The sequence below is a fragment of the Danio rerio genome, chromosome 4 (assembly GCF_052040795.2).
Source record: "Danio rerio strain M-AB ecotype USA chromosome 4, GRCz13ab, whole genome shotgun sequence".
NCBI lineage: Eukaryota > Metazoa > Chordata > Actinopteri > Cypriniformes > Danionidae > Danio > Danio rerio.
In genome coordinates this window covers 3,098,482-3,117,905 of record NC_141024.2, presented here as the reverse complement: position 1 = coordinate 3,117,905, position 19,424 = coordinate 3,098,482, and the positions used below count along the sequence as shown (strand labels likewise).

At 33.2% G+C, this 19,424-nt stretch overlaps 1 protein-coding gene across 27 annotated transcripts in view; it reads left to right on the top strand.

Moving 5' to 3' along the window:
• The window catches only part of pde3a (phosphodiesterase 3A, cGMP-inhibited), a 176,992-nt gene that overhangs the window by 151,032 nt on the left and 6,536 nt on the right, over positions 1–19,424 (top strand). For all 27 annotated transcript variants that reach the window (XR_015482407.1, XR_015482406.1, XR_015482404.1 and 24 more), the window contains 9 exons: positions 3,015–3,088; positions 3,296–3,432; positions 5,167–5,304; positions 7,115–7,226; positions 8,651–8,752; positions 9,887–10,086; positions 10,591–10,794; positions 13,501–13,662; positions 19,109–19,373. Coding sequence is in view for 8 of the 27 variants with exons in the window: in XM_087247807.1 (XP_087103933.1) it covers positions 3,015–3,088; positions 3,296–3,432; positions 5,167–5,304; positions 7,115–7,226; positions 8,651–8,752; positions 9,887–10,086; positions 10,591–10,794; positions 13,501–13,662; positions 19,109–19,373 (1,394 nt within the window). In the remaining 19 variants the exon portion in view is untranslated. The remainder of the gene's footprint in view (positions 1–3,014; positions 3,089–3,295; positions 3,433–5,166; positions 5,305–7,114; positions 7,227–8,650; positions 8,753–9,886; positions 10,087–10,590; positions 10,795–13,500; positions 13,663–19,108; positions 19,374–19,424) is intronic.

Genomic DNA, 19,424 nt, shown 5'->3' with positions numbered 1-19,424 from the left:
GGCAGGGTTGTGCGCGTGCACCGCAGCCACCGAGACATTGCTTGAGTTATTTTGCATGATACTTGCCTATATGATGCGCTTGATAAGCCTACCTTAGACTGGACGTTCTCATGGTAGAGTTGAAATAAGGGACTGTCCTGGGAAATAAGGGACTTTTCAGGGGAAAACAGTACATCTGTTCACCCTAAATGTAGACTAGGGCTATTTAAATTTCTGATTGAGCTACAGCCACCTCGAGCCATAGATTAGCGATGTCACTACAACAGCAAGCCAAGAGGAATTCTTTACGTTATTGGCATGCAAACGCAAAGAGGCACTTCCCACGTCATGACGCAAATTAATTCACCACCCAATCAAGGGCCCCCTCCTCTCTCGGGCCCTGGGGCTTCAGCCCCACCTAGCCCTTATGTTAATCCGGCCCTGGCTGGTGATCGGGACAGTCACACTGTTGTTTATAATTGTCGCTTTTGATGCACACTATCACATATTGTTTGTAGTAGCATACCCAGTCCAAATGTTTCAATACTTGTTACACTTTTATTGGAATCAAGCCTTAAGTTAAACGTGAGTCTTTCATTTACCTCTGTCTGTCTGTATTTGTTCAAAAATCCTTTGCATTTATTTACTATTAATTGACCTTTCCCAGAAAATCTAATAAACATGCTTATCATCCACAGAACTCAAATCAATCACTTCATATTTCCAGATTAAAAACACAAAGAAAAACAGCTGTGATTGATTTATTTTTCATTCAAGAGGCTTCTCTCCTATTGCATTCTAGTTCAAATATGTGATGCTAGCATACCAGCTAGTTTTATAAGTCGTAGTTTAGTATTGCTGCTGCTTAAAAAACAAACCGCACGAGTTGTAAAAAGCCAAGCCTTTGATTAAAAAGTGACCCGAACAACACCATCGACCCGCATTACATAAGTCACTTCAAGTGTACCGGGAAATGCGCTCAAAGTCTCACTCGGGGATCATAATAAGTCATTTTTCGCAGTTAATATTCATCTGCAGCTCTCTTGTATGAAAGCTGCTGTTTGCTGTTTGGGAGCGTCTGCTGTTCTACAAGAGCGAGCGCAGCTTCAAGCCATTATGTGGTTACTGAACAACCACTGATCATTAACTGTGAAAAATCACCAGCATCGTGTCTAAATATTAACAGATGGACGTCGCTGCTTTTTCGCTCGGTGATGAAGGTCAGTCTCCCCTTGGCCTGTAATGAACGCCGGACACTGAGGAACAGGCTGATTAGCTGATGTCGGGATGCTAATTCCAAATACGCAGCTATACAACACTGACAACGCAGATTCTGCACACATATAATCACGGTCAGCTCAGTCACCCGAAAAGGACGATTCTCAATTTCAATGCAAAACAGTCAAATATGGAATCATGACATGCATGAAGATACTGACTCATGGAGGATGAAAAGAGAAACCACAACTGAACAGATTTCAGGGCGTGCAGTAGTAGATCTATTGTGTTTTTATTGTGAGGGAAGTTTCTTTGTCATGAAAAGGGAAGTGACTTATTAATGAGTAAAAACTGCTCTTCTGTGAAAGAAAGCTATTTGATTTGTTTTTATTCTTTGGGAAATTATTTAGCGGTTAAAATAATGAAGTTTGATGAAAGATTTTAACATTTTTATTTGTTTATTTATTATTTATTGGTTTAGAAACAGATATTAGATCAGATTTGTAATCAAATAAAAAAGTATTGAGTAAATATCCAAATAATAAAGAATGTTTAACTTATGACATATATTTCATATTAAATAAAATCAAATTAAAATTGAAATTAATATTTGTCCAGAAATATACTGAAAAACTCAATGTTTTCAATAATATTTATGATGATAATGATGATGATGATGATATTAATAATAATAAAAATACAAATATTATTGGAATTATAATAACAATAAAAGTAATAATAATAATAATAATTATTATTATTATTATTTATGATAATAATAATAACAACAATTATTATTATTATTATTATTATTATTATTATTATTATTTGTTGATGTTATTATTTTTAATATTATTATTTGACATTGTTGGATTTTATAAACAATAATTATCAATATTATGAAACAGATATAAGGTTAGGTTTGTAATGAAATAAAAAAAAATATTGAGTCAATATCCAAATGTTTAACTTATGTAATAGATTTAATATTTGTTTGTCCAAAAATGTACTGAAAAACTCAATGTTTTTTTATAATAATAATGATAATAATTATGATAATAATAATATAATTATAATAATAATAAAAGTAATAATACTTATTATTATTAGAATTTTTGTAGATATTATTTTATTTTTGTTTATTTATTGATTATTTTTTATTGCAATGTTGGATTTTTAAACGAGTGATTGTCAATAATATGAAACAGATATAAGGTCACTTTTGTAGATATTATTATTATTTTGATCATTATTATTATTATCATTATCATTATTATTATTGTTATATTTTGTTAGTTTTATTTGGCAATGTTGAATTATAAAAGCATCAATTATCAATATTATGAAACAGGTATAAGATCAGATTTGTAATGGTTAAAAAAAGGATTGAATCAATAGCGAAATATCAAACAATCTTTAACTTATGTGAATGCAACACCTGCATTTCTGTTTAATATATGTATGTCTGGAAATGTACAGAGAGACTTAATGTTTTAATAATAATAATAATAATAATTATTATTATTATTATTATTATTATTATTATTATTATAAATCAAAATACTTATAGAATAATGTAAAATTAAATATGTTTTATGTAGTTTTTTTTATTACACACAATTAGATATTTCAATGCATTTGATGCAGCAATATTTTTTGTAACAAAAAATATAAATAAATAAATAAATAAATAAATAAATAAATAAATAAATAAATAAATAAAAATGTAACAAATGATGCTATTCCGTAACTAGATTTTGTGTTGTCTATGTGCTTTGAGTGTGTTGAATTTGTTTGTGTTTATGTGTGTATTGCAGCTGTGGACGGCCGTACAGTAAACAGAGGCACAGTGATGGATCCACAGAGCCAGCAGAGCGAACACAACAGTCAGGTGACCCACGTCATGAATTAGCATTTAGATGCATTTCACTTATTATCCATTTTGCCATTGTGATCTGTGATATTACAACTCCTTCCCGAATTGAATCTCAGAATGAATATGTAATCGGCATCTTTACGGCGAGTGTTTCAGAGCCGTCAGTCTGCCAAACGTGACACATTACCAGAGGCATGATCAGCTTTTTCAATCACCTTTCAGACGAGCCGGCGATGATGTCATCAGATTATGACAGCACGTATGAAACCAACCACAGTGACAGCAGCGACTTTGCACAGACTGACGAGGACAGAGAGGCTCGCAGGACGCTAACGCTAGCCACGCTTATACCAGCCGAGGTGAACACTAACATTGAAAAGCACAGCGCTACATCACTGCAGTTCACTTTAGGCTAGCAGACACTTCTGTATTTAGCAGGAGTGTGTGGTAACATCCACTATACTACACTTTACTGTACTGTACTATACTATACCACACTACTGTACTATAATATACTGTACTATACTTTACTATACTATAATACACTTTACTATAGGGCTATACTATAATATATAAAGGATAATACACTACTGTAATGTTGTACTATAGTATATATAATATAATACACTTTATTATAGGGCTATACTATAATATATACAGTATAATACACTTTACTGTAATGTTATACTATAGTATATATAATATAATACACTTTACTATAGGAATAAAATATACAGTATAATACAGTACTGTAATGTATTGCTATAGTATATATAATATAATACACTTTACTATAGGAATATAATATAAAATATATAGTATAATACACTACTGTAAGTATATATAATATAATACACTTTACTTTAGGGCTATACTATAATATATACAGTATAATGCACTACGGTAATGTTGTACTATAGTATATATAATATAATACACTTTACTATAGGGCTATACTATAATATATATAGTTTAATAAACTACTGTAATGTATTACTATAGTATATATAATATAATACACTTTACTATAGGAATATAATATAAAATATACAGTATAATACACTTTACTGTAATGTTATACTATAGTATATATAATATAATACACTTTACTATAGGGCTATACTACAATATATATATACGGTATAATACACTACTGTAATGTATTACTATAGTATATATTATATAATACATTTTAGGGTTATACTATACTATATACAGTATAATACACTACTGTAATGCTGTACTATAGTATATATATATATATATATATATATATATATATATATATATATATATATATATATATATATATATATATATATATATATATATTATAATACACTTTACTATAGGGCTATACTACAATATATATGGTATAATACACTACTGTTATGTATTACTATAATATATATAATATAATATACTTTAGGGTTATATTATAATATATACAGTATAATACACTACTGTAATGCTGTACTATAGTATATATATATATTATAATACACTTTACTATAGGGCTATACTACAATATATACGGTATAATAGACTTTACCGTAATGTTGACTATTGTATATATATTATAATACACTTTACTATAGGAATATAATAGGAGAATATGCATTATAATACAATTTAAAACTCGGGCTAATCGTTTTGTCTTCAACTGTAGACACTGCATAAAGTGTTGCAGCAGAATGTGCTGTATGTATACTGTAAAATATGCAAAAAAAATCCCTCAGAGTTGACAGATTTCTGAGTGCTACAATCAGTAAAAATACAGCATATACTATACAGATATGCATAAAATATGCTGTGTGCATGGAATATGCAGAAAATGTACAGATGCACAAAAAACAGCAATAGTGCACTAAATAATGAAGTGTTACGTGCATAAAATCCTGCAGATCCTGATTATTTGATCCCGTAAAACCAAAGCTGTCATCAGATCTGACTTTGATGTGATTGTGATTTGTTTTTGCTGTGGTTTTAATGACTCTCCTTGTGTTCTGCCAGTGTACCCGTACTCCTCAGTCTTTTTGTGCTGATTTTTTTGTAATGCCGGTGATGCTCAGTGTGTTTTTAATGGTGTGCAGGAGAAGCCCATCTTGGCCCCGGAGCCGCTGCTGATGGAGGGACTGGAGCCGCTTCTGTGTCAGATCAACAACTGGAACTTTCCCATCTTCAGCCTGGTGGAGAAAACCAACGGCAGATGTGGCTGCATCCTCAGTCAGGTGAGCCTCTACTGCCCCCTGCTGGATTGAAACACTCATCACCTACACTAATGGACCATTTTCACAAGATTGTTTTGATCCGCTTAATGTTCATGAGCAGCTTAAATGCTTAAACATTTTTAATATGTAGATTTTTTAAATGTATGAACTTTGATATGTGTTTATGGATGTATCTTTGCATCACATAACAAAAAATGAAGTACCGCTTATGCATGGTGTTTCTAATGCAGTGTGTGTGGGTGCAGGACTGTAAATCTGACATTATTCTCTCTTCTGGCTGCCGTTATTAGTCTCACAGTTTTTCTGAACGTCTTGAGAACACCATAATGCAGTTTTTCTTTTATTATTTCAGCCAATAGGATTGTAAAAACATTATTTGTTGTGTTTTCCCATTCACTGCGCTCCAAGTTTACTCAACTATGACAACTTTCGCTGCGGAGAATCCCAAACATGTGAAAGGGATTATTAAAATATTACTCCACTAGAAGTATAACGCCCTCTTTTTAACAGTACTTGAGTACAAAAGTACTTGCTTCTTAACTTTCTTAAATAATAGTAGCAGAAATGCTCACTTATGAGTGAACTTTTTTCCAAGAAAGTTAAATAACCACACAGACAATTCATGATATTTTAAGTGTAAACTATACACAATACATGTTATATTACTCTAAAATTAAGCCATTCTGATTAATTAACACATTTTTAAATAGATTTTTGTTATAGTATATTCAATTTAAGGAAATATTATTATTAAAAAAAAAGCTAAATAAAATGTTGCAAGGTGTTATAATATCAGCCTCTCTTATAGTTATGACAGTTGTTAATCTGTCTAAAACAGGCCTGCCCAAACTCAGTCCTGGAGGGCCGGTGTCCTGCATACTTTATTTCCAACCCCAATTAAACACACCTGAACCAGCTAATAAAGTATACTAGAAAGCTTCAGGCAGGTGTGTTGAAGGAAGTTGGAGCTAAACCATGCAGGACAGAGGCCCTGAGTTCAAAATGTCTGATATTTGAGTATATAATAATTCACTTTATTAAATAATAGACCAGGATTACTATGAATACTTCCCAATTACTAATACATTTTTTTATATTAATAAATATTTGTTACATTTTCTGTAATTATTAGTAAATTAATGTGAAATCATTACTTGATAAATTATATTTTTTGTAATTATGCCCAGTTTATATGTGTGAATTGTTGTGCATTATTTATTTTAGATTTTAAGCATATCACATTAGGAAAATAATAATAATAATAATAATAAATAAAATATAGTTTAAATAATTGCTCAAGCATAATTAATATTTCGTAAGCTACTGTTTAATTATATATTTGTAATAAATAAGATTTAAATGTTATAAATAATATGTGTTTTACAATTATGCATTGAACTTATATAGATGTTTAAATGTTGAGTCCAGGATGATTAATTAAGCAGTGTATTTTATTAAATAATTATTGTCATTTTCTATTTTAAAAATATATGTTAATAGTCTAACATCAATATATTTGTGTTTATTTTAAAATGTGCAATAACATCATAAAATATAAATGTATTTTATTAATTTATCATCTAATATTTAAAAATTATTGTTCATTAAAATGTCATTTATTTTTACTGGTGTTTAACTTTAGTACTGTGTTGTGTATGCATGATGTTTTTATATTGTTTTTCACTATTTATATGTTACAACCAAAGTCCAATTCACAATGTGTTTTGACGACCCGTAGCGTTATTGTTTGGAGTCTTTTGTTCATTAAAGGCATTCTTGAGACATCTGATCATTTGTCCCTGTGTTTCAGATGTCCTACCGACTGTTTGTCGACACGGGACTCTTTGAGACATTCAAGATTCCAGTGCGTGAGTTCATGAACTATTTCCACGCGCTGGAGAATGGATACAGGGACATCCCATGTGAGTGCAGAGTTATGTGTTCAGAAATATGTTAACAGTGAAATAACTGCTGATGTGCAACAGATGCTGCAGAGTCACAGGAATCAGTCTTAAAGGGGATCTATTATGCTGAAATCACTTTTATAAGGGGTTTAAACACAGTCGAGCGTCGGCAGTGTGTGAATATAAGCAGCCTCTAATAGTAAAAAGGTAGTATTTGTATTGTTTATAATCAGACTTGATAAAAACAGTCTGCAGGAACACTTTGATTGACATTCCCCCTTTGCACGCGTCATCAGAGGGGGAAAGTCCCGCCCACTAGTGACTATCTCTCCCTCATTAGCATAGAAAGTTAGTGGGTACTATTTTTACGATCCATGTGCAAAGCACGGGGCGCAAACGCATTCAGGGCATGTCAGAATCCACTTTTGCTAAAATAAGGACGGGAAAATCAGCTTTGCACCGTGGCGCATGGTCTAAAAGGGTTGAGCTTATTTGTTTAATGAGTTATAGGTGTGTTTTCAGAGTAAACCAATCAGAGTCTCATCTCCCATTCCCTTTAAGAGTCAGTTGCGTTGCGCTTAGTGGAAAAACTGAGCATTTCACTAGCAAGAAAACAGCTGAACAGAGCATCAACAGCGCAAGAATGAGAAAGGAGCCTCCTCATTATCTACTTTCACTTTCGCTCTTGTGGATAGGGAAACCTGGTATTGACAGACATCAATTAGCCCATAAATAATTAATTTTGTTTGTTAAACGCAAAGATTAGTTTCAAAACTTTTTCTAAATTCAGTTTTAATTACCAGCAAACGAATAAATTAACAATAATAACGAAGTGTGTTCAAAATACTGAGTGTGCAAGCGAGGCGCACAACTAACGCACTCTGCGCTGGACTTTAGACCGGCTTTGTTCTAGTCTGCCCTCTTTTAAAAAGAGCACAGTTTTATGTGCATTTAAAGCGACAGTCACCAAAATGACAGTTTGGCTCAAACGCTAAAAGAGTCAGTTTCAGATAGTTATAAAACGTTATATGTGTGTTATTTTGAGCTGAAGCGTCACATACACACTCTAGAGACATCAGAGACTTATTTTACATCTCCTTAAAATAGATAGATCACCCATAAATGTAAATTTCTGTCATCATTTACTCAACATTTACTTGTTTATAAACCTTTGAGTTTCTTTGCTTCTTGTTGAACACAAAAGAAGATATTTAGAAGAAAGCTGTAACCGTTGACTTCCATGGCGTTTGTTTTGCTACTATGGAAGTCAATGGTTACAGGTTTTCACCATGTTTCAAGATATCTTCTTTTGTGTCCAACAGCAAAAGGAACAACTTGAAGGTGAATGAAAAGTGAGTACTTTCATTTTGGGGTGTTGTTTCGTTGTGTTGTGTCTCCATCTGGTGGTGGTTTGCAGTGTTACAACGGCTCTTCCTCCACAGATCACAACAGAATTCATGCCACAGACGTCCTCCATGCAGTCTGGTACCTCACTACACAACCTGTGCCTGGTTTACCCACACTGCGGACACTCGGCAGCTCCGGTGAGACTCTTACTACGCTGTTTATTACAGTTTGACAAGCTGTAAAAAATGTCCATAAATTAGCAGTTTTCAATATTTTGTGATTCAAGTTTTTATTTATTATTTACTCATTTATTTCTGCTTTTGAATTGCATTATGGGATTTTTATCGTTCTTCCAACAACTTTTAACCTTGAAAAGTGACTTTTATGATTATTTTTAATAGTTTAACGTGATATATTGTCTGGGTTGGTGTTGTATATCACGCTACAAAACACTTGTAATAAACTGCCAGTACATTTTGTTATTTTACAGACTTATTTGTCCATTTATTCATTTTTAATCATTTATTAAAAACCTGTATTAAAAAATTTATTTATAAATTTTATATATATATATATATATATATATATATATATATATATATATATATATATATATATATATATATAATTATTTTTTTTATATATATTAATTCACAACCGTAAATAAACAGATCCACAAAATAAGCAAGAGCAAGAGAGTAGATCACATGTAGTGATTCAGTAAGCTTTAAATTGCATGAATAGTGCAGTAAAGTAACTGTAGTGCAAATCACCACAACCATAGGAGCTGCCGTGAAGCTTTCTTGAGCTAAGCGCTGCAAAAATTAGTCAGTTTTTCCCTGAAACAAGCAAAATAATCTGCCAATGGGGTAATCAAAATAATCCTATGTCAAAAGAAAAAAAAGATTATTTGGCTTAACCCCAACTGGCACATTATTTTGCTTGTTTTAGGGAAAAACACACTTAATTTTAGTATGTTATGTCTTAAAACAAGACAATATGTTTTGCTTGTCTATAAAATGCTTCTTGATTTAAGTATTTTTAGATAATTGGATAAGAAATAAGACAAAAAATCGAAGGAAGAAAAACATTTTTGCTATGTATTGCTTGTCAGGAATATGTGCTGGCAGCGCTCAAACCATTTGATCATCAGACATGTGATGATGGTTTATGACTTTAGACTCATTTTACCTACACACACTTCTGTACAAACAGATTCCAATAGCTGATTTTGCATAATAGGTGGCCTTTAAGTCCTGACTAGCATTTTAATCACACTGCTCAGATGTTGGTTATGTTCTCAGATATGTGATGATGCTTTGTGTCTTCAGACTCTGACAGTGGACTCGCTCACGGCCGGATGAAGTATCTGATGTCCAGGACTAATGCAGTGGAGGAGGAAGGTTACGGCTGTCTTTCAGGCCTCATTCCTGCGCTGGAGCTCATGGCGCTGTACGTCGCTGCTGCAATGCATGATTATGACCATCCTGGTCGGACCAACGCCTTCCTGGTGGCCACCAGCGCTCCACAGGTAACTGCACAAAAAACACTGGAAACAATCCAACTTTATTTTGTCTTCTCTATTGGATTGGAGTCAGGTGATTGGCTGGGCCATTCTACAGCTTGATTGTCTTTCTCTGAAAGCATTTTATACACAATGCTAATTCGAAGTGCTTTAAATAAGCAAGAATAAAGGAAACATAAGAAATTAATGAGAATTAAAATGATTAAAAACATTAAAATGTGGTAAAACATGTTTAAGAGAAATAAGAAAGAAAGATAATGTACACATATGGTAATATAAATATAAAGATAGTAAGAAAATAGACAGATATAGTGGGATCTTTCAGACATATTACAGTGCTCATTCGGTAAGAGCACAAGTAAACAGAACACCGTATATAAATGCATGAATAATATTACCCTAAAGGGGTTGTTTTGTACTGAACATTGAAGCGTCAAGGATTGATCACAATGTCCTGAGGCCTTGAAGCACCTGAAGAGTCTTTGTGTGTGTGTGTGTGTGTGTGTGTAGGCTGTGCTATACAATGACCGTTCAGTGCTGGAGAATCATCACGCTGCCTCCGCCTGGAACCTCTTCATGTCGCGGCCCGAGTACAACTTTCTGGCCAGTTTGGACCACATGGAGTTTAAACGCTTTCGCTTCCTGGTCATCGAAGCCATTCTGGCCACTGACCTCAAGAAACACTTTGATTTCCTGGCCGAATTCAACGCCAAGGTGAGAATCATAATTCATATATTAATTATATCTTATAGGTGGCTGTTCACTGGCTTTTAGTTATTTTAACTAAATATTTATTTAATTATTACATTATTCAATATATGTGTGCATTTAAGCAGTAAAGCATCCATGATTTTTATAATATATAATAATAATAATAATGATAATAATAATAATAATAATTATTATTATTATTATTATTATTATATCTTATGTAAAGATGCAATATATAAACAAAATATATAATAAACATTCAGAAAAAATTAACAAATGTAAGAGACATGATTCATCAAAGTCACCAATTGTATTTTTAAATTTGATTTAATAATAATAATAATATTATTACTAACAAAAATAATAATTTTCAAATCAAAGTTAAAAGTTAAAGCCATTTTGGCCACTGACCTCAAGAAACACTTTGATTTCCTGGCCGAATTCAACACCAAGGTGAGAATCATAATTAATATATTAATTATGTCGCATAGGTGGCTGTTCACTGGCTTTTAGTTGATTTGACTAAATATTTATTCAATTATTAGATTATTCAATATATCTGTGCATTTAAGCAGTAAAGCATCCATGATTTTTATAATATATAATTATTATTATTCATAATAATAATAATTATTATTATTATTATTAAATCCTATGTAAAGATGCAATATATAAACAAAATATATAATGAAAAAAATAACAAATGTAAGAGACATGATTCATCAAAGTCACCAATTGTATTTTTAAATATGATTTATTATTAATAATAATAATAATAATAATAATAATAATAACAATAATAATAATTTTCAAATCAAAGTGTTTCTTAAAGCCATTTTGGCCACTGACCTCAAGAAACACTTTGATTTCCTCGTCAGATTTAACACCAAAGTGAGAGTGATGTGGAATATATTAATTATATTTATTATATTAGAATAAAAGTGGCTGTGCATTGCTTTTTAGTTAATTTGACTAAATATTTATTACATTATTAAATATTTAAATGTGGATTTAAGCAGTAAAGCATTTATGATATTTAAATACAATTTGTATCATTATCATCATCATCATAATCATCAGTATTATTATTATAATTCAATAATATTTAAATATGCTATATATAAACAAAATATATGATGAACTCTTGTTTCTCTATATTATCTGTTTTATTATCTCTTATTTATTGTAATGTATTCATTAATTTATTGTTAATTTAACTGAATGTTTGTTTTTATTTAGATTTTATGTCTTTTTTCAACAAAATCAAATGGCAATACTCAATAAAACAATACATTTTGGACCTTAAGAAACATATTAATTTTCTTAATGAATTTGAAAATCAAAGAAAGATTTTCTTATAGATCCTGCTATTTCACTTAAAATCACACTTTATCATTCTCGCTTTAATTATGTTATTAATATTATTAAAATTATCATTGACACTACTCTGTAATACTGCTATATTGCACAGTTACAATTACAATCACATACACACATACTGTCAAATAATATTGTGTTTGGATTTGTTTTGTCATTTGTAATGTGCATACCTATTTGCATATATTTTAAATCGTATAGATCAGTGGTTCTCAAACTTTTTTCATCAAGTACCACCTCAGAAAAAAATTGTCTCTCCAAGTACCACCAAAATGAGTAGTATTGAAATACAGTAGCGTAGTAGACCCAGTAAAGCAGCTACAACTCTGCTCAGTTAAAAAACGTGGCAGATTACCTCAGAAATATAGGCTATATGTCATATATGGCATATTATATACATCATTTTTGATAAAATTTTAAAATATATGTAGCATGTACATGACATATTTCATTCCTCCGCGTACCACTAGAATGAAGCCCGCGTACCACTAGTGGTACACGTACCACAGTTTGAGAACCACTGGTATAGATCATATAATTTGATCCAATTAGGAATCAAACAGAGTACTAACTCACTTCAGTTTTTTTTTACTGTATAAAGAACGTTCATCATGACTGGATTCAAAGTGCTGTACAGGCAAAGTTAAAAGAATAGAAATAGAAAGAGCTAGCAGCCCCGGCGTAAAGGATATCTGTTAATGAACAGTGTCCGTATGTTGTGATTCAGAAGTGTTTTCTGTTTATTAATGGTTGTGATTTGCATTATGGGATGTTGATCTCTGCTCTGTAGACTTTTGATGTTGAAAATTTAACTCTACAGTTTAACAAAGTGACTTTTAGTGACATTTTAGTAGTCTGAAATATCATAATGTATCAGAAATAATAATATAGAGAGAGAAATATGTCTGTAAAATAACAGAAAATGCACTGGCAACTTATTACAAGGTTTTTGTAGCTTATTATACAACACCAACCCAGTCACTATAGCACTGCAAGCTATTAAACATGTTCATAAAGTCACTTCTTCAAACTCTTCAAGGTTAAAAGTTGAAAAGAACCCATAATGCAATTAAAAAGCAGAAATAATCAGGAAAAAGCAAAAAAACATGAATGACAAAATACAGAAAACTCCTTTACAGATTTGTTATACAGAGATAACAATAAGATGAAACAACACAACTCTTGAGGTTTTCAGGGGGACGACTTAATTGTTTATCTTCAATCCACTTAAATGATTTAAAACTTCTAAGTTAACTTCATTCCTCCATGTTGAAACCTAAAAAGCCAGCATGTTTTACAGTGTATATATTGTACATGTGTGTGCTTGTTCAGGTGGGTGATGACGGCTGCTCAGGGATCGACTGGACCAATGAGAACGACCGTCTGCTGGTCTGTCAGATGTGCATTAAGCTAGCAGACATAAACGGGCCGCTGAAATGCAAGGATCTTCATTTGCAGTGGACGGAGGGCATCGTCAATGAGTTTTACGAGCAGGTCAGTGGGAGCGCCGCTGTTTGGATCTCTGTTTGGCTGTTTGTTTTCACAGGAAGTGTTCACAGTGACTCAGTGTCACCTCGCTGTCATTCACTTCCAGAGGATGGAGACGATACACTGTTGCCTGGCAACCGTCTCCATCCTCCTCAAGCGCTGCTGCTGCTGCTGCGGGAAACACATTCACTGCTGTGAGGAGGAGAATGAATGAATGAATGTAGGATAGAAAGAGAGAGAGAGAACTTTATTACATTAAAGCCAATACAATACACCTATAAATAATTCATTTCCAGGTTTATAAGACCATGTGCATTTCAAGCTAAAGTAGAAACAACATTAGTCTCATACAAACAGCACAAAGCACTGTTACAGCACCAAGTGTCCAGGTCCTGGAGGGCCGGTGTCCTGTAAAGTTTAGTTCCAACCCCAAATAGACACACCTGGGCTAGCTAATCAAGCTCTTACTAGGCTTTCTAGAAACATCCTTGCAGGTGTGTGCTAAAATCTGCAGAACACTGGCCCTCCTGGATTGAGTTTGGACACCCCTGGTCCAAATCATCCATGTGCTCATAGTCATAAAAATCCAAAACCCGTACCTGTACCATACTTGAAAAAGTAACCACTACATTATGTTCTACAGTGTGTTCAGTTGGCCTTATATCAATCCACAAAACACAAAACATTTCTAGTGTTTAGTTAACAGCAACAAATAAAACAAGCATGCAATCCCTCTAGTACAGGGGTGTCCAAACTCGATCCCGGAGGGCCAGAGTTTAAATAGACCACCTCCAAATTATTAATCGAGTTGTGTCCAAGTTTGTGCTCTCCAATCTTATTGAAAGCATAAATATATATAGAAATATATATATAGAAACAGTTGCAATATAATGGAAATATATTATATATTTATATGAAATTTATTATATAATTACACATTCACATTATTATATATTCTATTTATATCATATAATATTTCTTCTATTATCTATTTTCTATTCTAGTTATGTAACATAATTTGTACATGTTGTATAAATATAATGAAATTATGAATTATGTAATATATTTGTTATATAATACATTGTTAAATTGTGAACTTGACCAAACCTGCCCTCTTAAAGTCAACATTCATTCATTCATCCATTCATTTTCTTTTCAGCTTAGTTCCTTTATTAATCAGGGGTTGCCACTGCAGAATGAACCCCCAACTTATCCGGCATATGTTTGTTTGTTTTTATATAATGAAAAAAATCCTCTTCCAGATGCAACTCATCACTGGGAAACACCCACAGACTCTTGCATTCACACTCATACACTACGGCCAATTTAATTTATTCAATCCCTTACAGCGCATGTGTTTGTGCTGTGGGGGAAACCGGAGCACCCGGAGGAAACCCACGCCAACATGAGGAGAACATGCAAACTCCACACAGAAATGACAAGTGACCTGGCCAGGGCTCAAACCAGCAACCTTCGTGGTGTGAGGCGATTGTGCTACCTACTGCACCATCGTGACGCCCCTTAGAGTGAACATGATAGTTTCTCTAAAATATCTCGTATATATCCCTCTCACATATCTCTCATCCATTACTACACTTACTTTTTTTTTATTTGTTTGTTTACCAAACTTTATACTAAATCACCTAAACATATATATCCATTTACATATATATGTTATATTAGAATAGTAAAATCTAACAACTTCAACATAAATGACATCCCTTCTTACCCAAAACCTCATCAATAAGAATGTAAACACAGCAAGGAATTTCTCACAGTATTTCCTATAATATTTTTTCTTCTGGAGAAAGTCTTAATTGTTTTACTTTGGCTAGAATAAAAGCAGATTTACATTTTTTAAAAACCATTTTAAGGTCAATATTATTAGCCGCCTTAAGCAATATTTGCTTTGGATTGTCTCCACAACAAACCACTGTTATACAATGACTAGCCTAATAATTCACCCTAATTAACCTAGTTAAGCCTTTAAATGTCACTTCAAGCTGAATACTAGTGTCTTGAAGAATATCTAGTCAAATATTATGTGCTGTGATCATTGCAAAGATAAAATAAATCAGTTATCATTAAAACTTTTATGTTTAGAGATGTGTTTCTTGTTCCATTAAACAGAAATTGGGGGAAAATAATACAGGGGGGCTAATAATTCTGACTGCCATAACCCTGCATTAAACACCTATATGCATTTCCTCCCAGTTTGCCAGAGCTGTCAGGATTTCCATCATTTTCTGCTGTGTCTCTCTCTTGTTTGTGCATACCAGCGATGAGTAATAAACCCCAGTGTGCATTATTGTGATGAACAGCGAGTCGAGGATGACCCAGTTGTGTCAGGACCCCGTCACTGTTCTCCAGAGCGTCATATGACCACCCCTGGCCATATTCACGGCGTTTCAAAAGAGACCACAAATTACATGCTTCAAAGGAGCCTGTTTTTCTGCCCTCCCCGTTTCGCTTCTTCAATGATTCATTTCTGAGCCGCACCTGACAGAGCGCAGCGCACATACATACATGCATTCATACATCACTGACGCATCACCGTTGCCATGGACGCACCGCCGCTGCTTCTGCTCTAGCATCTGCATTGTTGATTTCCCAGGTACTGCAAAGCATATGTTTTCACGCCGACTATATAATGTTGATTATTTGATGTGAGATGAATAATGAAGGAGGGCAGAGCTGGCGTGTTTCCCCCCGTCCATGCCAAAGCCTGACCTAGTTTTTATGGCGGTTGAATGTCTGTGAAGTCTGTTTCTCTCCTGAACTGGAAAAATCCAATCAAGTGTGCGACTCCTCGGCTGCGCTTCAGTGTGCTGCTGGTGAAATCCTGACTTATTTATTGGAGTGGATAGTGTAAGGGGATCTGCTGCGTAATTAGGAGGGGTTTCAAAATGAAAAATTGAACAAAAAATGCGCTGGATTGAGCGTTTCTGAGTTGAGATGAAATGTATGTTTGCGCATCACTTTTTTGGGGGGATGAATTGATTGTAGATGTGAAATGATTTCAGATGCTTTCATCTTTTAGCTGTAGTGACGTCATTTCACACGCTGCTCTTCACACATACTGATCAGTCAAAGAATAACAGAAGAAAAAAATGACGTTTTAATAACCCAGATGGATTTAAAGAGCTTTAAGCCTGATATTAGCAAGAATTTAATCGTATAATCAATTATTTTTTGCAGATTTATTTCAACTTTTTTATATTTTATATTAATATATACACTCTAAAAAACGCTGGGTTGAGACTGCTGGGTAACAAAATTGGGTTGATTCAACCCAATTTGGGTTGAAAATTGGTCTTTATCTATAACCCAGCAGTGCTGGGTTGGGAACGCGGACGTAAAAGAGAGCACGCACTTCACGTCAACATGCAGGGACATCAACGTGAGAAACCGCCATTTTCTTTGCGCTGTCTTTGAGGGGAAGCGAGTAAAATTCTGTGTGAGACGTAAGTTATTTAGTGTGTATTTAACAATTTTCATAAGAAATAACACACTTAGTTTACTTAGTATAATATACACGCACTTTTTTTTTCTGTTGCTCTGCCTAACGGCCGACCTGTTTTTCATGTATGATTAGATTGTTATGCATTGCGGTTTTGTTAATTTTATCAAATAATTATTCAGTTATAACATTATTTTCTGTGCCAGTGGCGATGTGGTTAATGTGTCAACACATTAACTTCGGTCTTCACGGCGACCCAAGTTCGATTCCCGCTTTGAGGTCCTTTTGCCGTTCCTTCCTCTCTCTGCTTCTCATGCTTTCCTATCAATACTCTCTACTGTCCTATCCATTAAAGGCGAAAAAACCCTGAAAAAGTTATTTTAAAAATAATAAATTATTGCATTATTAAATATTGTCACCTTGGAGTTATAAGGTTCTCTCTGCGTTCTGAATGGCTTTGAGATAATGACCTTTAAATTTTTTGCATTCCAGAGCAAACCATATGCGTGTAACATTTGTTTTTGTAAATAAAAAGTCTTAAAATCTAAACAACTTTAAAAAAACATCCCACAATGTAAATAAGTTGTCATTTAATAAGAGTATGTCAGTAACTCAATTTGGACAAAAATGTCAGATAGAACCTGCTAATTCTAAGGTGACGATATGTGTGTGTGCATTTGAGTATGCATGATTTCTAAATTATTATTTTTAATGCTTTTAACTTAATTCGTTTTTTGTAGTGAATAGTTGAACAAAAATGCACTGAATGGGGCATTTCTGAATTGAGATAAAATGCATGGTTGCTGTGAATGTGTGTTTATTTTCTCCAGGATGAACTGATTATAGATGTGAAATGATTTCACAGGCTTTCATCTTTTAGCTGTAGTGACGTCATTTCACACGCTGCTCTTCACGCATACTCATATAGGAACAAGTCAAAGAAAAACAGAAGAAAAAATAAAAATTTTAGTAACCGAGATGGATTTAAAGAGCTTTAAGCCGGATATTAGCAAGAATCTAAACATATAATCAAGCATTCATTGCAGATTTATTTCTACTTTTTTATTTTATATTAGTGTATAAGGTTGGATGGTTGTGCATTATGTTTTTTGTTCATTTTACTAAAAAATTATTCAGTTATCACCTGATTGTCTGTGCTCGGTGTTCACGGCGACTTGAGTCTGATTCCCGCCTCAAGGTCCTTTACTGATTCTTCTGCTTTTCATGCTTTGCTGTCTATACTCTCTATACTGTACTATCTATTAAAGGCGAAAACCCTGAAAAAATATTTTAAAAAATAATAAATTATTAAATTTATCTGTGTGCATTTGAGTATCCATGATTTTTAAATTATTTTTATTATTTAATGCTTTTAACCTACAGTCATTAGAATAAATTTAGCAGAAGTCAGTTTATTGGAGTGGATAGTGAGGGGATGTGCTGCATAATTTGTTTTTTGTAGTGAATAGTTGAACAAAAAATGCATTGAATGGGGCATTTCTGAATTGAGATAAAATGCATGATTGCTGTGAGTGTGTGTGTGTGTGTTTTTTTTTTTCTAGGTTGAATTGATTGTAGATGTGAAATGATTTCAGATGCTTTCATCTTTTAGCTGTAGTGACGTCATTTCACACTCTGCACTCACACATACTGATATAGGACCAAGTCAAAGAAAAACAGAAGAAAATTGACATTTCAGCAACGGAGATGGATTTAAAGAGCTTTAAACCTAAAGTCAATAGAAATTTACCAAGTATTTATTAAATGATTACATTATTAAATATTTATGTGTGCATTTAAGCAGTATTTTAAAATAATAAATGTATAATATTATTATTATCAAGTGAAATCATATTTAAAGATGCAATATATGAACATTAATATACGATAAATCTTGTCTCTCACAGTTTTTCCTTAAAATTAGGAACATAATCTGCCAATGAATAACTTGAATTGAATTAAAAGTATTTCCTCTTTATTGTGTTGTTTCAGGGTGATGAAGAGTCCAGTCTCGGTCTTCCCATCAGCCCCTTCATGGACCGCTCAGCACCTCAGCTGGCCAAACTGCAAGAGTCCTTCATCACACACATCGTGGGTCCTCTGTGCAGCTCGTATGACTCTGCGGCGCTCATGCCTGGCCGCTGGGTCCACCCTCTGCCCAAAGATGGAGATGAGGTGGAGGACGAGAGCGAGGAGGAGGATGAGGACACAGCGGAGGAGGAGGAAGAGGACGCCTCCACCAGCTCTGAACTCTCCCGTGAGTGCAGGACTTTAGATTCTTTATATCTGTGATTATTTGTTTTAAGCA